The sequence below is a fragment of the Eutrigla gurnardus genome (genome assembly GCF_963514095.1).
Source record: "Eutrigla gurnardus genome assembly, chromosome: 9".
NCBI classification, from domain to species: domain Eukaryota; kingdom Metazoa; phylum Chordata; class Actinopteri; order Perciformes; family Triglidae; genus Eutrigla; species Eutrigla gurnardus.
The window spans coordinates 27375882-27398786 of NC_139923.1; the positions used below are offsets into that span (position 1 = coordinate 27375882).

The following is a 22905-nucleotide window of genomic DNA, read 5'->3' on the forward strand; positions in this document are numbered from 1 at the left end:
TGTGTTTTTCCTTCACTACCACGCAATAGCGGAACCATCTCTCCGCTTGCTGTGTTTCTTGGGGGACAATCATTTGTGCTGGACACGTTCGCACGCTGTTCATTTTTTGTTGTTGTTGCACCGTTCGTTCATCCGCCGCACCATGCCGACCGACAACAAACGTGTACGCGGCCCAGACGTGTCTCAAAGTCCGTTTCTGTTTCGGCGCCAACCGGCGGAGGTTCTGCCCTCGCAGGGCCCCCGAGCGGACGGCCGGCAGCGGGATCAAGTGGACGTCCGGCCCGTGTTCGTCCGCTGCGGGCTGGTGAGCCAGGCGAAAGGCTCCGCGTACATCGAGGCTGGGAACACAAAGTTGATGTGCTGCGTTTACGGACCCAGAGAAACGGAGCGGAAAGACGAGACCGACATGAAGTCTGGGAGGTGTGTAGTCGTTGTAATGTCTAGCAGCTGATGTTGGTTGAATGTGAAGCTCATAAAGAAAATAAACAGAAATGCAAAAACATATATATATACACACAGTTTAAGACTAAGAAGTCCAACAAGAGCCTTGTGGCTACTTTTATATACTCTAAACTAATTTACAGGCTGTTGTCTGGGAACACACACACACACACACACACACACACACACACACACACACACACACACACACACACACACACACACACACACACCTAGACGTACAATTAAAACTAGGATGAAAAAAACTGAATTAGAGATAAACAACCCATTTGACTACTTTATACAGATACTCGTGTGTGTGTGTGTGTGTGAGAGAATGTAATTCTAGTCAGATCAGATCTCCTTGTGCTCTAGATATTTATATATATTTAAGGTGACCGTATGAGTTAGGATTACACTCATTCCTGTATTTCTCTGTGTATCCAGGTTGACTACCGACATGCGCTCCGCTCCCTTTTCCTGCCCGGAGAGGGGCTCCTGGATTCAAGGGAGCCAGGACAAGGACCTCTCCCTGATGCTGCATGAGAGCCTGCAGCCGGCCGTGTGCCTCCACAAATACCCCCGCTCTCAGATCGAGGTCAACGTGATGGTCCTGGAGAACGGCGGCTCGGTCCTGGCCCACGCCGTCACGTGCGCCTCGCTCGCCCTCGCGGACGCAGGGATCGAAATGTACGACCTGGTTCTGGGCTGCTCCGTACGTCAGAGCGGCGCCTCGTACGTGGTCGACCCCTCCTACGTGGAGGAAAGTGGCTCAGTTGGCGGCGAGAACCAGGGCGGACTGACTGTCGCGTTCCTCCCCAGCCTGAACCAGATTTCTGGCCTTCAGTCGGATGGAGAAATGGCTGAGGAGACTCTGACGGCCGGGGTGCGGACCTGCATAGAGGGATGCTATAAACTCTACCCGGTCATCCAGCAAGCCCTGGCCAGGGCCGTCCGCCGGGCTGCTCTCCCACCGTCTGAGAGCTGAGACTCGTTAACCTTCACAAGTCCTTACTCTGACAACATAACCTGTGTTTTTATGTTCGTACCATGTTGGATTTACCTGTACGTTCTTATCCAATCATTTAACAACAGTAAATTGTATATCCTTGGCTCGAAACTACAACGCCTTTGTAGATTGGATGAATGAGATTACTAATCTGGAAATTTCCTAAATGTATTGATTATGATGATTAAATAAACAGTATTTTGCAAAATGGGTGGACGTCATGTGAACCAGGTGGATTTGGTTTCTCAGCTGTAGCTCTGGCATCAGCTTTGTTAGGGCGAGTCAGCGTTTTAATAATCAAGGGTTGCTTTGCAAATTATGTCATAACATTCCAGTCACTATAGTATTTTGTGTTTGGGGCTATTCCAACCCTATTCCTTCTGGTATGTCCAGTTGGGGGTAAAAGCATCACAGAGCCTGGGAAGATGTCTTTTCATGTCAGTCTAAAAAAGGACCTTTTTTTTTTTATTAAAGCACCGACTTATTTAGACAGTGAAAAAGTACAGGCACTGAAATTATTATGAGTTGTATAATGTATAATTAATTAGTTTACAAATCTGGTTCGCCCCTGCAAAAAAAAACCCCCTGAACGTTAAAATGAGGCCTATTTTCAATAGACTCCCATCCGATCTAACGAGGCTTGAAAACTAGGCTCTTTCAGAGAAAGTGTTTGGCTCTTAAAAGAGCCGTTTTGGGGTTCTGGTTTCCAGCAGTCAGCAGGTCTCCGGGTTTACTTGGACTTGGCGGCCTTCTCGGTCTTCTTGGGCAGCAGAACAGCCTGGATGTTGGGCAGCACGCCGCCCTGAGCGATGGTCACTCCGCCCAGCAGCTTGTTGAGCTCCTCGTCGTTGCGGACAGCCAGCTGCAGGTGACGGGGGATGATTCGGGTCTTCTTGTTGTCGCGGGCAGCGTTTCCAGCCAACTCCAGGATCTCAGCGGTCAGGTACTCCAGCACCGCCGCCAGGTAGACGGGGGCTCCGGCACCAACACGCTGAGCATAGTTCCCTTTACGGAGATGTCTGTGGACACGGCCGACCGGGAACTGGAGCCCAGCGCGGGAGGAGCGGGTCTTGGCCTTCGCCCTGGCCTTTCCGCCGGTTTTGCCTCTTCCACTCATTATTAGATGCTTTCTGGAGTCGGGACTCAGTAGAAATGGTGCTGCGTCACCGAAATCCTGCTTTATGTGCGTGAGCGCGCGGGGCCTTGTTCCTGGCAGACCAATCAAAAAAGAGCAGAGGACGGTCTTGTGAATTGTGTCGAACTCTAAGCCAATGAGCTGCTTTGACTCGGGCCGACCCCCCTCCTTGGAGCCCCTTCACCAATCAGGAGCCGGAGAGCTGAATCAGCGTCACCATTTCCGGTCCCACAGTCTAACTTCGTTCACAAATAAGAGTGTAAACCCTGATTTTTTTGTTTGTACAAAGTTCAAACCCTCAGCATGAAACGTCATAACACTGAAAACATGAATGTTTTAATCTCAATTTAAATACAACAGGTTTTACGGTATCTGAATAACTTTCCATAGATTCAGCAGATACATTTAAACAGCTTTCTGTCCATTTTACAAACTGTACAAACTGGTTTTCTTATCTTTCAATAACAGTCTTTAATTAGACACATCTCTAATCAAACATGATGTGTTAGAGATTTTATTGAAAAACCAGACCAATGCCTTGGAAAGGCTTTTTACCTTTTTTGTATTAACACAATTAATTAATACACACATATGATCATTTCTTCTTGGCATGTGTGGAAGAAAACTCTTCAGGTCCAATTCTGTAGCTGGTTCAAATGAGGTTTAATCACTGACAGTGGATAAAAAAAAATTGACAGTGTATCTATGAAGATCCAGTCTGTCAAATGGCCTGGCCGAGTTGGATCATTTATACAGAACATTCGAGAGAACAAAAAGGAAGGTGTCATGAGTGGATTTGCATTGAATCAGCACATGTCTCTCTGCAGAGGAAGAGACATCTGTTGATATCTGAAAGGTGTGACCGTTCTCGGGAGAGCTAGACGATGTCACTACAGGGGTCACTCATCGGGCCTTGATCAATGTATGAAAGACAAATGTTACGGCGACAGTTCAGGAAGAGAGGAAAGATCAAAGAGTCTTTTCATCAAGACTGCAAGGGTTAAATTCAATAGAAACAGCTCAGCAGGACATTTGATGTTCCCGAGAGAAAGGAACATTATATGAAGAACAAATAAGAAATGTAAGGTAACACATTTTCTTCTACACATGTCATATTTGTTTATATTGTGTTATAATATCTCCACGTACGAATTCATAGTGCTTTTTCTGGTTCTCCCAGTAGGTTTGTCACATGGAGCATTCTCTTGTTTTATGATTAGTGTTTATTGTTTACTCTTCTTACATTTTTCACTGCAATCTCTGTTACAAAAAGTTACAAAAAAGTATTTGAATTCCTTTCATTTCAATATAACATTAGTCACTCTGATCCTGACTGTGATATTATGATGATTTTTCGACATTTTTGAAACAAATTAACAATTAAAAAAAAAAAGGTAAAGTGACAGAAGGATAAACTGGTAAAGTGAACATTACAGTTTTGTCTTAGTTTAGTCCGTCGGTTCTTCACGTTGAAACAGACCCGACCATCAACTTCTGATCTCATCAACTCAAAGTCGTGAAATAAACCGAGTTTGGCTCATGAAGCCGCCTGATCCTGTTTATCTGATTCAATCAAGATGGATTATACTGGGTCAGAAACTTCCCTGTTACTGTTTGATGAGGAGAAAATCATTGTAACATATTTTGGTCATTTCAATCATGCATGAATTATGTTGCTGTGAAAAGTTTTTTGTGACATTCCCCACAATGTTTATTATTATTATTATTATTTACATTTACGGCATTTAGCATATGCTTTTGTCCAAAGTGACTTACAATAAATACATGTCAAAAGAAAGAAACTACAACATAACAATGCAGAAAATGTAAGAGCTAAATAGTAGAAACAAGTGTTAGGTCCTCGTCTGAGTAAAGTAGTAGCTTAGCAAGTATACCTTAAGAACAACAGTGCTATGATCAAAGTGCTATAGGTAAGAACATGGAAGTGCTGTTAGTGGGTCATGCTATGCAGATTTGAACAGGTGAGTCTTGAGCCTTTTTTCGGAAGACTGCAGTGACTCTGCTGTCCTGACATTAGTCGGGAGTTCGTTTCACCACTGAGGCGCCAGAACAGAGAAGATTATTATCATCATTATTATTATCAGAATTATTTTGCAGTGTTGTCCCCTCTGATAAAAATACGGAGCCAGCCAGGAAAAGTTTGCATTTTAGTTTATGCAACAAGTCCAAAGTTTGGAATTAAATCCTTTGTGTTTAATGACAATGACATATTTACACGACACACGTCTGTAAGTTAAAGGCATTCAAACATTTTTGAAATGTTGCATGTTGAAATGTATTATATCTGAAAATACATCCATGGCAGTTATACGCTTAATTGTTTACACAAGTTGTCAAAAACTAGTATTAGATTACAGGAAAATGTCTTTTGATGAAATGTGTGGCTCTGAAAGGAGCCTTTGGGTTATTGGTTCAACAGCAGCAAACCTCAGTCAACCATGTTATTAACATAGCATACTTTTACATAAGAAATAAATGGAACATATTCCAGAGAACCATCTCCAAGTATTCCAGCCATACTTGAGGGATTATAATGAATATGTATTCAGGAAGTCAACCATTTCATTGTGGCCATATTTGCTGTAATTTCACTGTATTGTATAGCGATGTAACCATGTAGATTATTATGTTTATTATTTTAATTATTACATTTTGTTGTTACCCCTTGCATTATTTCATTATTATGGTGCAGTTATGATGTTGGTTCCGCGTGCTCTTATTTTGGCGAGGACCGGATATACGGCCCTCGGGTATGGCAAGCCGTTTTAACAATTAATAGCTAGACTGAATATGCATTGCAGATATCTGTAATTCAATTCTTCCTAGTCATAAAGAACATTTCAGATATCCACAATGGCATTCTTCCTAGGACAAATGACGTCACTTTTGCCATTCATGTGTATTGGGCTTTCAATTTCAGATATCCACAATTACATTCTGGATATCTGCAATTTAATTCTTACTAGGAGAAACTCCCATTTCAGATATCTTCAATCCAATTGTTAGTCATAATTTTAATTTCCGATATCCAAAATGAAAAACTATTCCAGATATCCAGAATGTAATTTTGAATATCCAAAAATACATTGTGACTAGTAGAAATGTAATTTCAGATATCTACAATTATAATTGTGACTAGGAACAATACAATTGCAAATATAAACAAAATGTAGTTCCCCGACCTGTAAGTGAGTTAACGAATAAAGTCTTCCTGTCCTGCCTTAACGGTGCCTTTTCATTGGAGAAATATTTACCCCCTTGTGAGCCGCAACACCCACGGTCCTGGCACGCTACCCATCCAGAAACCAGGGTCAATAAAGAAACAATAAAGTGATAAATGTATTATCTGTATGAACAGATACACTGGACAGTATTATATTCAACAACAGGAAACGTCTTTAGAAGAAGTGTGTGGCTCTTAAAAGAGCCTTTGGGTTGTTGGTTCAACAGCAGTACGTTTACTTGGAGCTGGTGTACTTGGTGACGGCCTTGGTGCCCTCAGACACGGCGTGCTTAGCCAGCTCCCCGGGCAGCAGCAGGCGGACGGCGGTCTGGATCTCCCTGGAAGTGATGGTGGAGCGCTTGTTGTAGTGAGCCAGACGGGAGGCCTCACCGGCGATGCGTTCAAAGATGTCGCTCACGAAGGAGTTCATGATGCCCATGGCCTTGGAGGAGATGCCGGTGTCGGGGTGGACCTGCTTCATCACCTTGTACACGTAGATGGCGTAGCTCTCCTTCCTGGACTTTCTCCTCTTCTTGCCGGTCTTACTGGGGGTTTTGGAGACGGCTTTCTTGGAGCCCTTCTTGGGGGCTTTGACGGTTTGTTCTGGCATGATCGGAGATCGAGGCTTTGCCGAAATCGAATGAGGTCTCGGATCACAGTCAGCTCTCTTTGTATCCGCTTGATGCAAATGTTACTGTGCTGTTGCTCCCACGGGATTGGTTGACTACTGAGCGACACTGGCCGCGAGCTAAATTGTAGGTCGGCCTTCATGGGGCCCTAAACGGGTTTTGATTTGAGGCCCTTAGCGTCTCCTCAGTGACGATAATTAGCGTCTCCGATAATACTATAAGTCATTGTCACAGTATGATCGATCATTTGCTCTGATCTACTGTAAATGTAACACACATTATCAATTATATTAGTTGAAATTGGCATGTTTTTACCCTTCTGTTGTTTCTTAAAATGGCATTAATTACATTATTAATTTGTGTTAGCCTACTTAAATATTCAAAGTAAAGTACTAAGTGGCACGAGTAATATGTTGTTTTTAAAAGTAACAAAATAAAACAGAAGAACATGTAGGCTATTTACTGTAACCAAGTTAATTACTTGTATTACATTCCCAAGAAAATGCAATATATTCTACAATGAATATTCAAAAATGTAACAGTGCAAACAAAACAAATTACTTATGACCTCCTCTTTCTTCTTAGACATTAATACAAATAGATACACAAATGACTAATTATACTGACTGTTTTTCTTAACAAATATATAGACCAAAAATAAATGTATAAAAATGTAAAATAATACTAGAAAATGCACACAAAACATTGAGACCGTGGAATATTTCATACTGAAACTAAGACTGACAGAGTATAAATAAACAGTGTTCATGGCCAATCATTTATTAAATCATCACAGTGAGAAAGTGATAATGATGGTCATCAGCAGAAACATGCAATTGCTAATTAATGTAGAAGTAATTTGGTTGCTTTAATGAGTTCGTCTGCAGTAGTTCTCTGGTTCATTTATAGTATCTGTAGTGCACCGGAAGTTATGAAACCATGAGCACAAGTTCGGCAGTTATTTTTGTGTTAATAAGGTAGATGCATCATCAAATTACGCCGTCAGTGTTACCGTTTCACAACAGTGCAATGTTGTACTATTGTTAAATTGGTATCAGTAATGTTGAAATTAGTGTATTCAGCATAGGAAGGAGCTCTCAGAGAAGAGTGAGGTGGCTCTTAAAAGAGCCGTTGTGTTGGTTTAACAGCTGACAGGTTAAGCTCGCTCTCCGCGGATGCGACGGGCCAGCTGGATGTCCTTGGGCATGATGGTGACCCTCTTGGCGTGGATGGCGCACAGGTTGGTGTCCTCGAACAGGCCGACCAGGTAAGCCTCGCTGGACTCCTGCAGAGCCATAACAGCGGAGCTCTGGAAGCGCAGGTCGGTCTTGAAGTCCTGAGCGATCTCTCTGACCAGACGCTGGAAGGGCAGCTTGCGGATCAGCAGCTCGGTGGATTTCTGGTAGCGACGGATCTCCCTGAGAGCGACGGTACCGGGCCTGTAACGGTGAGGCTTCTTCACGCCGCCGGTGGCCGGGGCGCTCTTACGGGCAGCCTTGGTGGCCAGCTGCTTCCTGGGGGCTTTGCCGCCGGTGGATTTACGGGCTGTCTGCTTGGTTCTAGCCATGACTTCTTCTTTCTCTGGTCGGGAGAAATATACGATGAACGGAGAGACTCGCTGCTCTTAAACTGTGGGACCGGCTGTGAAACGGTGACGCTGTTCAGACCTCCGGCTCCTGATTGGTGGGGGGCTCCTCGTGGAGCTCAGCGCCGCCTCGAGGAGCGACCCACCGCCCCAATCTCAGCAGCTCATTGGCGGGAAGTCTTTCCAAACTCTCCGCCTAAACTCAGAGTGGAAGCCTCTTTCCTGATTGGTCTGTCACTGTCACGAACAGGCTCGCGCGCTCAGCGGACACATAAATGAGAGATTCGCCGGTAGAGCGACACATTCTTAGAGTCCCGACTCCAGAAAGCATCTAATAATGAGTGGACGAGGCAAAACCGGCGGAAAGGCCAGGGCGAAGGCCAAGACCCGCTCCTCCCGCGCTGGGCTCCAGTTCCCGGTCGGCCGTGTCCACAGACATCTCCGTAAAGGGAACTATGCTCAGCGTGTTGGTGCCGGAGCCCCCGTCTACCTGGCGGCGGTGCTGGAGTACCTGACCGCTGAGATCCTGGAGTTGGCTGGAAACGCTGCCCGCGACAACAAGAAGACCCGAATCATCCCCCGTCACCTGCAGCTGGCTGTCCGCAACGACGAGGAGCTCAACAAGCTGCTGGGCGGAGTGACCATCGCTCAGGGCGGCGTGCTGCCCAACATCCAGGCTGTTCTGCTGCCCAAGAAGACCGAGAAGGCCGCCAAGTCCAAGTAAACCTGGAGACCTGCTGGAAACCAGAACCCCAAAACGGCTCTTTTAAGAGCCAAACACTTTCTCAAAAAGAGCCATTTCCTCCCATGAAAACATTTTATCTTATCTTTTCAATTTATTCTGAAAAAACGGTCAAATTAGTGACACATACAAGCTTTAGTTGGAGAGTATTTGACCCCATTGAGAGCGAACTTAGATTTCCAATATAAATTATTCTTGGATTCACTTTTTTTGGAATAACCAAACAAAATGTGGTTATTTTTCTATAGAGAAAAATGATCCCCTTTGAGTGAGCACCCCGATACAAAAGGATTTTGACTGATTACTTGAAATCCAAAGTCGACCAGACTACATTCCCATTTACAGGGATATTCTTATTTGGAACATTGTTGTTCGTTTTCCATTCTGGAGTTCTGATGTGTGATAATATGAATACAGTATAGTATATTCTTATACACCAGACATCATTTTGGGCCACTTATCACATTCATTTTCTAATTACTAATTACTGAAGGCCAATACATTTGCTTACAGCAACCACTTATCAGAAATTGTACATGATGTCTATATAACTTATCATTTTGCAATTGTATATTTCTATATAATAATTATAATTAGACGATCAATAAAATTGAATTTCTGACTGATTAAACTGAAATGAATGTTAATTAACACTGAAAAGTTAATCTCCATTAGTCATACAAATAGTTTCAGTTCATGGAACATTCCATGGTTTCTGTTTTGTGTGCATTTTCTAATATTTCTTTGACTTTTTAATTATTGTATTTTTCTAACATTCAATATATTTTGCATAGGGTTAATGTTTTGTAGAAAAATATCATTATAATAGGCCATTTGTGTATTATTTGTATTAATTGTCTAACTAATGTAGAAGAAGAAAGGGGGGGGAAATGTGGAAGTAAATCTGTGCCATCAGAGTTTGAATATGAATTTCTAAGATTGAATTTTTTTAGTATCAAAATCAGACTTTTGACTTTGACTTTGAGATGTTGAATTTTTTTAGACTGAATTTTTTGACATTTAATTTTTTTACACTGAATTTTGATACTAAAAAAATTCAATTTTAGAAATTCATATTCAAACTCTGATGGCACAGATTTACTTCCATAGGTATACCATTGCAAGTTATTTGATGTGAAACGTTGTTTCGCACTGTCAAATTGTTTTGTAAACCAAAATCAATTATTTTTTTACATTTGTATGTATTTATTTTTATTAAAAAAATATGTTGCAGACTGACGACCTGTCCAGGGTGTACCCTGCCTTCGCCCAATGACAGCTGGGATCGGCTCCAGCCCCCCCGTGACCCTAAATACAGGATAAGCGGTAGAAAATGGATGGATGGATGTTGCATATTGCATTTTCTTGGGAATGTTGCAATACAAAATCAAATCCTGTTTAGGGCCCCATGAAGGGAAAAGGCCGACCTACAATTTAGCTCGCGGTCATTGGCGCTCAGTAGTCAACCAATCCCGTGCTTATGTATAACTTAATTGACACTATACAAATACAGTGAAAATACAGCAAATATGAATTAAAAGCATCATAACTATTACTATTTTTGCTGCAATGAACACTTGTAAATGTATATAATTTGTCCCAGGAGGCTGTGGGACACAGCATGGACCCATGATGCATCTGGCTGTTGGTGGAAAATGGAAGCAAACAGTCTCATGCTTACAGTCATTGTTATGTATAATAATGCTAAGTTGTTTCAGCATTTTTGAAGAATCTTTGTTAATGTAACATATACTAACATTTTAGCGTGACTGGTTGTACCCCCCCCCCCCCCCCCCCCCCCTGGATACAGGATAAGCAGTTAACTGTGAACACTAACACTGAAATGTACTCCAATTGATAATGTGGCAATTAATACATTGAAACAATGTTTAATATAGGCCTACTGCACTCTAGTTGCTAGTAACATGCTTCGTTAATTGCTATTATGTGAATATGAGATGCCAAATATTCTGATTTCTCTTTCTTATACGTCATGTAATGTACTTGACAATGTGTCTGAAAATTCTATATATTAGTCTTATTGCTAGTAACAAACAAACTTCTGAATAAATGGACGGGACTTGAAGCACATTGTTCATTTTGATGCTTAGATGCATCCTGAACTCCCAGACAGACAAGGTGGTTTCTGTCTTATTTGTTTTTCTTGTGCCAAACAATTTGTAGCCTGATAGTATGTAAGACGCTAAACCAGAGTCCATTTATGAACTACATCACTGTGAAAAATACGTTTGAATGTTAAAGAAGCTATTGGTCACATTTGATTGATGTGTAGTGCGTTTACATTTATGGATTTTTTTAATCTGAAGATTAATCTTTATAATGCATTAAGATCAATGACGATATAAGAATTAACAGGAAAACGCTCTTTAAGGACGGTGTGGTGGCTCTTAAAAGAGCCTTTTTGTCGGAGCGTTGGTCCACCAGACTGAGAACAGCTTACTTCTTCTTGGGTGCTGCTTTCTTCGCTTTGGGCTTGGCAACCCTCTTAGCGGGGGACTTCTTGGCTGCAGCGGCCTTCTTCACCACCTTCTTGGGGCTCTTGGTAGCTTTCTTGGGGCTCTTAGTGGCCTTCTTGGGGCTCTTGGGGGCGGGTTTCTTGGCAGCTACGGGCTTCTTCGCCTTCTTCGGGGATTTCTTAGCGACTGCCGGCTTCTTCGCTGCCGCCGCCTTGGGCTTCTTGGCCGCTGCGGGTTTCTTGGCTGCGGCCTTCTTGGGTTTAACAACGGCTTTCTTCTCCGGCTTCTCGGCGACCTTCTTGTTCATCTTGAAGGAGCCGGAGGCGCCGGTCCCCTTGGTCTGGACCAGAGTCTCCTTAGCGACCAGAGCCTTGATGGCGGTCTTAACGCGGGAGTTGTTCTTCTCCACATCGTAGCCTCCGGCAGCCAGAGCCTTCTTGACGGCGGCCAGAGACACGCCGCTCCGCTCCTTGGACGCGGCCACAGCTTTGACGATGAGGTCGGCGACGCCGGGACCAGCCGGCCTCGGCTTGGTCACCTTCTTCTTGGCGGCTTTTGCCGGCGCGACGGCTGGAGCTGGAGCTTCTTCTGCCATTTTCTATTAGAGTTGTGTTTCTACTAACGAGAACGAGAGTCTGACCGGACTGTTGGATTCTCCGGGGCTGGGGGCTGGACTTAAACACACCATGAGAACCGTGGAGACTCAACCCGGCCCGTGGCTGCTCTGTGCGGTCTGAAAGTCGGCTCACTTGTGTTTCTCTTCACCGATAAAAGAGTGAAAACTAAACGTGGGAGAAGAGCTGAAGGCTGACAGTGAAGGGAGCCGATAGCAGACTTGTGTCTCTTCATATTAAAGTCATGTAGAGATCTGATGCTCTCTGCTTTTAGTTTGGGGAGCCTCCAAACCTCACCTACTCACCGCCATGAGCAGCACTCTTCACTGACTTTTCCCACTTCTTTCTCTCCTAAAATGATTAAAAATCAACCTGAGCTCCATCAAAACCTGTTTCCTAGCTGGTCCACATGTTTGTTCAGGGACTCGATGTAAAAACATCCATCTAACGTTGATTATTTTGTCATAAAGTGAAGTTATTCTGGGAGCAGCAAACACACTGATGGTGGTCGAGGCTTCTGGTGCAGTTTACTCAGACTTCCTATCAGAGCTGTCCATTGTGACTGTGAACATGTCCTCTCCTGATCAATACTTTTAATATAAAAAAGTGTATTTTCTATGGTTGCTGATCAAATACACCGACTAATTAACATCACTTGTCTGGAAGGGCAGCAAGTGGCTTTAAATGTTACAGTAACACGTGTCATTGAAACAAATGGTGCAGAATTGAAGGATAATTTATTGATACTCAAGAAAAACGAGACACATTTTACGAAACAAAAACAATTATTAGAGAACGTGATTGAGCGTCAAACAAATATTTATGTATTATGCTTAGATTTTAGGCAAGGCAACTTTATTTGTATAGCACCTTTCATACACAAGGCAGACTCAAAGTGCTTCACATCATAACATGTCAGAATGAGAATCAGGTTTATTGCCAAAGTAAGTTTTCACTTGCAAGGAATTTGTCTTGGTTGTGTTTGGTGCATACAATAAACATGTAATAAAAAAGAGAAAAAGTACTGGAATAGAAATATACACTAAAAAATATATAATATATAAGACACTATAACATATAACATAACATAAACAAGTATGTACAATATAACTGTTTTGAGGCAGTGCAGTTTGTGCAGGGAGTTCAAATAAATAACAAAACTGGATGTGCAAGTTCACAGTATATATACAATATATAAAGAGATGATGATATGTGCAATGATCAGGGATAATAGTCCAGGATGTGTGTTAGTGTAACATGTAGTTACTGGGTGGAGGGTTAGAGTCTGTCAGTGGGGGTCCCGAATCTTGTTGATGAGGCCCACTGCAGTCGGGAAGAAGCTGTTCTTGTGGCGTGAGGTTTTGGTCCTGATGGACCGCAGCCTCCTGCCAGAGGGGAGTGGTTCAAAAAGTTTGTGACCAGGGTGGGAGGAATCGGCCACTATCTTTCCTGCCCGCCTCAGGGTCCTGGAGGTGTACAGGTCCTGGAGGGATGGCAGATTGCAGCCAATCTCCGCAGAGCGGATGATACGCTGCAGTCTGCCCTTGTCCTTGGTGGTGGCAGCAGTGTACCAGATGGTGATGGAGGAGGTGAGGATGGACTCAATGATGGCAGTGTAGAATTGCACCATCATTGTTCTTGGCAGGTTGACCTTCTTCAGCTGCCGCAGGAAGTACATCCTCTGTTGTGCTTTGTTGGTGAGGGAGCTGTTGTTCAGCTCCCACTTGAGGTCCTGGGAGATGATGGAGCCCAGGAAGTGGAAGGACTCCACAGTGTTGACTGGGGAGTCAGCCAGGGGGATGGGGGCGGGTGGGGCTGCGTTCTTCCTGAAATCCACAACCATCTCCACTGTCTTCAGAGCATTTAGCTGCAGGTTGTTCTGGCTGCACCAGGTCATCAGATGGTCAATCTCCCACCTGTAGGCAGACTCATCCCCACCAGAGATGAGTCCAATGAGGGTGGTGTCGTCCGCGAACTTCAGGAGCTTGACGGACTGATGACTTGAGGTGCAGCTGTTGGTGTACAGGGAGAAGAGCAGAGGGGAAAGAACGCAGCCTTGAGGAGAACCGGTACTGATGGTCCGAGAGTCAGAGACGTGTTTCCCCAGTTTCACGTGCTGCTTCCTGTCAGACGGGAAGTCTGTGATCCACCTGCAGGTGGAGTCAGGCACGTGCAGCTGGGAGAGCTTGTCCTGAAGCAGAGCCAGGATGATGGTGTTGAAGGCAGAGCTGAAGTCCACAAACAGGATCCTGGCTTAGGTTCCTGAGGAGTCCAGGTGCTGGAGGATGGAATGAAGGGCCATGTTGACTGCAACAGGTCAGGGCGACGGGTCTGTAGTCACAGTCCTTCATACAATAAAGTGAAAAAAATAGAAGAATTAAAAAGAAAATAAAGGCAAAATTAAAATGCATTACAGAAAGACAAGGAGAACAAAAACATATTTGCAATAATAATAATAATAATATAAAAAATAGATAAAATAGGTATGTAGTATTTACTAAGTTTATTATTGCTCTTATATAACACAAAGGATTCAAATGGGCCTTATGGTGATTTTTCAGAATAGCAAAATAATAAATAAAATCATTGTGTGGAATGTCCCACATATTCAGCACATTTTTTCACAGCAACATAATTCATGCATCATTGAAATGACTCAGCGATGTGAACGGTGGAGGGAAGCTTCTGACCCAGAATATTCTGTCCTGAACGAACCAGACAACCTGAAACAGGATCAGTCGGCTTCACCTTGATGTTCAAGTCTGTTTCAAAGTGAAAAACTGACAGACTAAACTAAGGCAAAACTGAACTCATTAACAGCTTGCAAAAATAAGAACATATTTAACAGATTGAAAAGAAGAAACAGAATGATTGTGTACGATTTGAAAGAAAATGGGAAGAAAAGAACAAGGTTAGGGGAGCCAGATTAGGCCCTCAATGTGGATTAGTATAGTATAATATAAACAAATATGGCATAATCAGAATGGCATAATTATTATTACCTTTTATTTACATGAAAGAACCCATCCATCCATTGTCTACCGCTTATCCTGTATTCAGGGTCGCAGGGGGTGCTGGAGCTGATCCCAGCTGTCATTGGGCGAAGGCAGGGTTCACCCTGGACAGGTCGCCAGTCTATCACAGGGCCCATGAAAGAACCAACCATTGGAATGATCAGAGTCTGTCAAATTACTAAATTAGTTAGGATAAAAATACTTTAAATGTCAGTCTTAGACAAACTAAGCTTAAATAGTTAAACAACATACATATCAAGCACATTGTTGTGTAACCATAATTCCATGGTCAGATGCACATTTAAATGGAAGTCTATGCTTAATTGCAACTGAATCTATGGCAACTTATTTATATAGAGTAACACTTAAAGTGATAAACAGGTTCAGTCACCAACTGCAATTACCTGTGCAATACCAGAATACTATGTTGTGTTCTATATAGTTGCTCAGTGAAATGTGTCACATCACTGAGATTTTAATTAAATTGGCTTTGAACTAATTAGTATTATTCATTTTGTCCCAATTGATCTTTAAGAGATCATTCACGAACGAACCGAATCTATTGAACGGCTCTTTAACATGAATGATGGGAACCGAGTCGCAGTGGTGCGCCGCTCATTTTTTTCCCCCGTTCTTGAATGAATGCAGATCAGACATCAAAATCTAGTCCACAAATGTTAAATTAATTTCAGAATCAATGTTTCCAAATACATCATAATCCTGCAGCTTTTATATTATTCCATAACAGAGATTTTACCACCTCATTCGTAGTTCCTTTATATATAGTAATAAGTGATAAAACATTCAGCCCTAAAATGCAATACGATGTATAGGTCATACATCACCAGAGTGCTTAGTTACGCTCTACATTGCTTTATAGTTCAAAAGGAAAGGAGCTCTTTAAGTTGAGTGTTTGGCCCTTAAAAGGGCCTTTGGTCGTGTTTATGTAGCGGGTCGTGTTTATCCACCGAAGCCGTACAGGGTGCGTCCCTGCCTCTTCAGAGCGTAGACCACATCCATGGCGGTGACGGTCTTCCTCTTGGCGTGCTCGGTGTAGGTGACGGCGTCACGGATGACGTTCTCCAGGAAGACCTTCAACACGCCGCGGGTCTCCTCGTAGATCAGACCGGAGATACGCTTCACTCCGCCACGGCGAGCCAGACGGCGGATAGCGGGCTTAGTGATTCCCTGGATGTTATCACGGAGGACTTTACGGTGACGCTTGGCGCCTCCTTTACCGAGTCCCTTACCGCCTTTGCCTCTTCCACTCATTTTCACTGGTCAAAGTTTACCGAGTACCTTGATGAACGAATGAATGCTTTTCGGGTTCTGGGTCCCTGCTATTTAAATCATGCCCGAGGACGTCAATGAAACCAGGGGTGGGACTATTGTTCAGCTTTACGTCTTCTTTGTGTTTTCCTGACGGTAGATAACCAAGCCGTTGGTGAATTAGCGCCCCCTACTGAACAACATCATTAATAATCGTATCCTATGAGACTTGTTGGTTAAAAGTAAACAAAAAGGAAATGTTTGGTAATTAATAAAGTGCTTTAAAATTGTGCTAAATTATGATATCAGGGCCAATCATGAAGCTACCCTGTAGTCAAATCAGTAGATATTAATGTAGTAATCTGTCTGTACTAGTTCTCGTTTATTGAAATCTCACTGTATTTATTTATTTTTATTGACCTTGGAATTATCCTCTTGTAGGGTCGTTAGCACTCCTGGACCGACCTAGCCCTCAAGTGAAACCAGAGTCATTATCCCTTTAGGAGAGGCATGTGCATCACCATGACCCAAATGACTGAATCTTCACTGGACACCATGAACAATGTGTTGTTTTTTGCTTCATCTCGGGTCTGTGAGCTCAAATTAAACAAAATATATGAATGTCAAACCAGAGTGAACATCAGACTCCATTGACTTGATTCCTAAAGACTGTCTCTGTCCAGGGTCCTGAACCTGAGCGCTGTGGAGCAGTCATTAAGCCATATCCTGACTGGGTTTTTAAATCTATGATTGACCAGCTGACCTGTTTGACTTGAAATATGTGTTGGAACATTACAAACCACTGAATCTCCTATCCTACATGTTTTGGACAACCAGGAAATCCTAAATCATGAAAATATATCAACTGTTTGTGTTTACAAATGATGGATAAATGAATCTTAAGATGCTCCGATACATTTCCCAAAGATGACATAATTGCAATTCCTAATTTCAGAAAGGGATCATCAGAAGATTGGATCCACTCTGGATCTGTATTGGACAGTTTTAGTCATGTTGAGTCCCAGATATTCACAGAAGTACATGTAGCAAAAGACAAACAATTTGAGTGTCAACATGTAATTCAACTGCTTTTAAGGTCACCAAGAACACATGACAACCAGGTACTTGTCATGTGCCATCTGCTACTCATGTCAATGAAAGATTTGAGTGTATGTTTTTGTTGTATTTTATTACAATTGTCCTGCATACTACCATTGTCCTCAGTGTACATGTACAGAAATAGAGTAACAAAAAAAATACAACACAGGAATGTCAGATGGATATAACAGGATTTTCTCAAGAACAGTCAACTACCACACACAAACAACTGTTACCTGTATTTTGTGTATTGTGCTATATCCATATATTCTGAGGGCATATACAAACATTACTGTTGAACTGCATATTGTTCTTATAGTATATGCATTTCTGAAGTTTTTAGTATATCCTTTTCTATGATATATTCTATTTGAGGTCTTGACCATTGAATACTTAAGTTCAGTACAATTGTTAAATAAGTTGTCCATACAGAAGCCTTTAGTTCATCTAAATAAATCATAATACATACAGAGCACATGAATCATAAGTGAACGGATCTAGAAGTTTTCTGAAAGTTGCATTTGAAAAACAGGAAACGTCTTTAGAAGAAGTGTTTGGCTCTTAAAAGAGCCTTTGGGTTGATGGTTCAACAGCAGTACGTTTACTTGGAGCTGGTGTACTTGGTGACGGCCTTGGTGCCCTCAGACACGGCGTGCTTAGCCAGCTCCCCGGGCAGCAGCAGGCGGACGGCGGTCTGGATCTCCCTGGAAGTGATGGTGGAGCGCTTGTTGTAGTGAGCCAGACGGGAGGCCTCACCGGCGATGCGTTCAAAGATGTCGCTCACGAAGGAGTTCATGATGCCCATGGCCTTGGAGGAGATGCCGGTGTCGGGGTGGACCTGCTTCATCACCTTGTACACGTAGATGGCGTAGCTCTCCTTCCTGGACTTTCTCCTCTTCTTGCCGGTCTTAGTGGCGGTCTTGGAGACGGCTTTCTTGGAGCCCTTCTTGGGCGCTTTGACGGTTGGTTCTGTCGGCATGTTTGGCTGTAGAGACTTTTCCTGAAGCGGAATGAAGCTGGAAGTTACAGCCTGCTCTCTTTGTATCCACTTGATGCAAATAAGACTGTGCTGTTGCTCGCATAAGATTGGTTGGATCCGACCATGTGCTAAATATAGGGTCTCATCGCCCCTCCCCCAGAGCGTGATCCTATTACTGATACTGAGTTCTAAAACACGCAGGTTCAGATTAATCCATAAGGGAACAGATATATGAAAATTGACATATTGACATATTAACTATATATATTTACTATATGTATATATATATAGTATATATACATATACTCGTTTCACAGTTGAAATTGTGTTTCTTTTTTAGAAATAAATCGTGTATTCATTGCAAGTCAGAAAACATTTGATCATCACAACTTTTTTACCCTGATCATTTTTTAAAGAAACTGGATTCTGTTTACCACTGTGCTCCGCATTTTATTACTGGTTGCAGCTATCGTGTACATCACTGTTCCTTATGTTCCGTTGCACATTGTCCTTCTTTGTATGTCCGTAGACGGTCTCACTGGCTGACTTGGATTTATAAATGTATTCTTGGACTTCTGCCTACATATGTGTTTACACGTGTGTAGAAACCACATGCGACATGGCCTGCGTTCTCACAACATCTTACAGATGCAGGTCCCGAGATTCAGAACTGAACTCGGCAAAAAGGCCTTTAAACTCTCCACCCCGTCTACATGGAAAGATGTGCAGAATGACTTGAAATTGACACAGCTCGTATCACTGGGGGAATTCAAGTCAATTGTACAAGTTGACTTGAAGTTAATTGGATGCTGTGATCGCACATAATCCCACTTGTCTCAAACTAAAGCTTGTATTTATTGAAACTATTAATAGAATAATTCATAAATAAGAGTTGATACAATGTTTTCATGGGAGGAAATAGCTCTTTTTGAGAAGGTGTTTGGCTCTTAAAAGAGCCGTTTTGGGGTTCTGGTTTCCAGCAGTCAGCAGGTCTCCAGGTTTACTTCTTGGCGGCCTTCTCGGTCTTCTTGGGCAGCAGAACAGCCTGGATGTTGGGCAGCACGCCGCCCTGAGCGATGGTCACTCCGCCCAGCAGCTTGTTGAGCTCCTCGTCGTTGCGGACAGCCAGCTGCAGGTGACGGGGGATGATTCGGGTCTTCTTGTTGTCGCGGGCAGCGTTTCCAGCCAACTCCAGGATCTCAGCGGTCAGGTACTCCAGCACCGCCGCCAGGTAGACGGGGGCTCCGGCACCAACACGCTGAGCATAGTTCCCTTTACGGAGATGTCTGTGGACACGGCCGACCGGGAACTGGAGCCCAGCGCGGGAGGAGCGGGTCTTGGCCTTCGCCCTGGCCTTTCCGCCGGTTTTGCCTCTTCCACTCATTATTAGATGCTTTCTGGAGTCGGGACTCTAAGAATGTGTCGCTCTACCGGCGAATCTCTCTTTATGTGTCCGCTGAGCGCGCGAGCCTGTTCGTGACAGTGACAGACCAATCAGGAAAGAGGCTTCCACTCTGAGTTTAGGCGGAGAGTTTGAAAAGACTTCCCGCCAATGAGCTGCTGAGATTGGGGCGGTGGGTCGCTCCTCGAGGCGGCGCTGAGCTCCACGAGGAGCCCTCCACCAATCAGGAGCCGGAGGTCTGAACAGCGTCACCGTTTCACAGCCGGTCCCACAGTTTAAGAGCAGCGAGTCTCTCCGTTCATCGTATATTTCTCCCGACCAGAGAAAGAAGAAGTCATGGCTAGAACCAAGCAGACAGCCCGTAAATCCACCGGCGGCAAAGCCCCCAGGAAGCAGCTGGCCACCAAGGCTGCCCGTAAGAGCGCCCCGGCCACCGGCGGCGTGAAGAAGCCTCACCGTTACAGGCCCGGTACCGTCGCTCTCAGGGAGATCCGTCGCTACCAGAAATCCACCGAGCTGCTGATCCGCAAGCTGCCCTTCCAGCGTCTGGTCAGAGAGATCGCTCAGGACTTCAAGACCGACCTGCGCTTCCAGAGCTCCGCTGTTATGGCTCTGCAGGAGTCCAGCGAGGCTTACCTGGTCGGCCTGTTCGAGGACACCAACCTGTGCGCCATCCACGCCAAGAGGGTCACCATCATGCCCAAGGACATCCAGCTGGCCCGTCGTATCCGCGGAGAGCGAGCTTAACCTGTCTGCTGTTAAACCAACACAACGGCTCTTTTAAGAGCCACCTCACTCTTCTCTGAGAGCTCCTTCCTCCACTACTAATACCACTATTTATGAGTCTAGTACTATTCTGATTTAAGTGTGTACTTCATTTTGATAAATACTGGATGCAGCCACATCAACAGTACAGGTTCAGCACCCTGGACATAAATGAATCCTCCTAAAACAATATCGCCATCATCCGTTTAAAACTGAGAAACTATGTCCATGAGTAATATGGCCCAGTAGGTGACGCCAGGTTTCCCCCAGTTCTATTTATTTTAATCAGTTTATTCTATTCTAAGCGTTTCTCAGTATTGCTCATGTCAGTAGACATTGATAACATTCTCAAAACAAGAGGTGGAAAATGTCTCATTCAAATGCATCTTTCAAAACAAAGTTGTCTTGTATAAAAAGTCACTGTCATCAAAATAAGTTCATTTGGCAAATAAGGGTGCTCAAAATGTTGACTGTTACTGCTGTTCATTATTTACCAGACCAGGTTCCACTATGGATTTGTGGTTATTCTTTCATATAAATACAGTATGTTTGGCACCTGCCAGCTAACTAGAGGTAATGTGTGATTCATTGATTCATACATACATGTTTATTTATTGGTTTATTTCAGCGGACGTTGCACACTGATCAACAGCCAAGCTGTAAGTGAGCCAGAGTTAGCCAAAGAGGCTAGATTTTAGTCCCTGGCCAGATATTCAAAAGGCAACCTAAGATTACAGAAATAAAATGCATGTATAAGCATTATTAAAAAACATAGTAAGAACAAATTGACAGACAGAGGCAATAGATAATACAAAAAAACACCCAGCATACATAAGACATTATACCCTGTAGACATTATGTCATTATGCAGCAGACTATAAACAGGACAAACACACCTACATAAAAGCACATATACAGCGGCATAGAGCACAAACAAGCAGGGCAAACATATACAGCAGCATAAAGCATAAACATGCAAGATAAACATATACAGCAGCATAAAGCACAAACACGCACCAATAATACATTGTTTTAGACACTAACATGCACAGCACAAGACAGGACATGAGCATGAGTAACATGCAGGCAGGACACGACTGTAACCAAAGAAGTCAGCAGTGGAAGCATTTGCAGTCCTAATGTACACATAACTGATTACGAATAAGCCACATTTTCAGCTGTCCTGAAAAGGAACGGTAAGAACTAATGTTTCTGATTCTGATATGGCCTGGTACTGAGTTCCATTCCTGAGATGCTGTAACTGAGAATGCTGAGTGGCTAAAGGCACTTTTTCAGAATCAGAATCAGAATCAGAATTCCTTTATTGTCCCTCAACGGGGAAATTTGTTTGCCACAGCAGCCAAGGGACAGTATGTTACAAGAAACACAATAGTAATAATAACAATAGCAAAAATTAACAATATAAATTAAAAAATGTAAAAAATTGAATAGAAATAGAGTAGACTTATTATATACATATAAACATGATATTGTACAAAAATTACCAGCAGTGAATTTTGTTTTTATATACAATTTACAATAAAGTGTAGAGTGCAGAATGAGTCTGACAGCAGCAGGAAGGAAGGACAACACAGTCTCCTCTGGACGAGCCTCTGGTTGTGCGGCTTGTGTCTGACCTCTGAGTGATACACTGTTGAAGAGGTGGGGGGGGCTTTATTATGCAAAAATTTAAAAATAAGGCAGATATTGGCATACTTTATTAAGTTGTACCAACTCAGAAGTTTATACTTCTTTAAAATTAGACAATGGTGGTAGGTGTTTGACTTCCGATCTAAGACTTTGAGGGTTTGTTTATATAGAGTTTCAAGTGGTTTTAGTGTTGTTTTATTGGCTTGTGCAAAACTGGTCAGACAGTATGTGAAATGTGACATTATCATTGCATGCATATATAACATAGCTGCATCGGTAGTCATTGGATTTCTAACAAAGCGAAAATTTGATAAATTGAACTTAACCCGATGACTAACTTTTTTAACATGGGATTTAAAAGACAGTTGAGAGTCAATCAGAAGGCCTAGGTACTTAAAGTCAGAGACAACTTGTAATTTTTCTCCAGAAAGCATTATGTCTGGGTCAGGAGTGCAGTATTGCTTTTTTGATAAGAACATGCAGACTGTTTTTGATGTATTTAGTTGAAGGCATGATTGGATTAGCCAAGTTGTGATGTGGTTCAGTGCATTAGTAAGCTTAGATGCAGCCTGATGTTTGTTATTGTGTCTTGAAGAATAAAAACTACTCAACTGAGAGGCAACATAAGTATCAATATCAACACTATATTCAATTTGTTGTTGTACATATTGTAGATAATTGTAGTCATTTTCATGTATCTGCTAAAACATTTACTTGTATCAAAGAATGAGAAATTCAAATCGGTTGTGAACCAGTGTCCAGTGAAATATTCACATTGGAGAATTGTGAGCAAGCAATGAGTAAAGCTAATTTATTTCCCGAATTATCTTCTATATTGATTTATTAAGTGTA

At 42.9% G+C, this 22905-nt stretch overlaps 4 protein-coding genes and 6 pseudogenes across 10 annotated transcripts; 3 read left to right on the forward strand and 7 right to left on the reverse strand.

Annotated features, from left to right (window-relative positions):
- Positions 1-66: 66 nt before the first annotated feature.
- exosc6 (exosome component 6) lies at positions 67-1641 on the forward strand. The gene is made up of 2 exons (XM_084017533.1): positions 67-420; positions 889-1641. The coding sequence occupies exons 1-2, from the start codon at positions 143-145 to the stop codon at positions 1427-1429; spliced, it is 819 nt and encodes a 272-aa protein (XP_083873659.1). The 5' UTR covers positions 67-142; the 3' UTR covers positions 1430-1641.
- Positions 1642-2180: 539 nt separating this feature from the next.
- On the reverse strand, positions 2181-2608 carry LOC311018557 (histone H2A pseudogene; annotated as a pseudogene). Its single transcript has one exon. The product of its transcript is annotated as a histone H2A pseudogene (transcript).
- Positions 2609-6042: 3434 nt separating this feature from the next.
- Positions 6043-6448, reverse strand: LOC311019013 (histone H2B 1.2 pseudogene; annotated as a pseudogene). The gene has a single exon. The product of its transcript is annotated as a histone H2B 1.2 pseudogene (transcript).
- A 1129-nt stretch (positions 6449-7577) lies between these two features.
- Positions 7578-8108, reverse strand: LOC311018556 (histone H3.2). Its single transcript, XM_084017581.1, has one exon. The coding sequence runs from the start codon at positions 8023-8025 to the stop codon at positions 7615-7617; it is 411 nt and encodes a 136-aa protein (XP_083873707.1). The 5' UTR covers positions 8026-8108; the 3' UTR covers positions 7578-7614.
- Positions 8109-8380: 272 nt separating this feature from the next.
- LOC311019017 (histone H2A pseudogene) lies at positions 8381-8794 on the forward strand (annotated as a pseudogene). The gene has a single exon. The product of its transcript is annotated as a histone H2A pseudogene (transcript).
- Positions 8795-11242: 2448 nt separating this feature from the next.
- LOC311018767 (histone H1 pseudogene) lies at positions 11243-12143 on the reverse strand (annotated as a pseudogene). Its single transcript has one exon. The product of its transcript is annotated as a histone H1 pseudogene (transcript).
- A 3706-nt stretch (positions 12144-15849) lies between these two features.
- LOC311018768 (histone H4) lies at positions 15850-16163 on the reverse strand. Its single transcript, XM_084017845.1, has one exon. The coding sequence runs from the start codon at positions 16160-16162 to the stop codon at positions 15851-15853; it is 312 nt and encodes a 103-aa protein (XP_083873971.1). The 5' UTR covers position 16163; the 3' UTR covers position 15850.
- A 1683-nt stretch (positions 16164-17846) lies between these two features.
- Positions 17847-18252, reverse strand: LOC311018144 (histone H2B pseudogene; annotated as a pseudogene). Its single transcript has one exon. The product of its transcript is annotated as a histone H2B pseudogene (transcript).
- A 971-nt stretch (positions 18253-19223) lies between these two features.
- Positions 19224-19638, reverse strand: LOC311018558 (histone H2A pseudogene; annotated as a pseudogene). Its single transcript has one exon. The product of its transcript is annotated as a histone H2A pseudogene (transcript).
- Positions 19639-19906: 268 nt separating this feature from the next.
- LOC311018555 (histone H3.2) lies at positions 19907-20390 on the forward strand. The gene has a single exon (XM_084017580.1). It carries the CDS (start codon positions 19975-19977, stop codon positions 20383-20385), a length of 411 nt encoding a protein of 136 aa, XP_083873706.1. The 5' UTR covers positions 19907-19974; the 3' UTR covers positions 20386-20390.
- The last annotated feature ends 2515 nt before the right edge of the window (positions 20391-22905 follow it).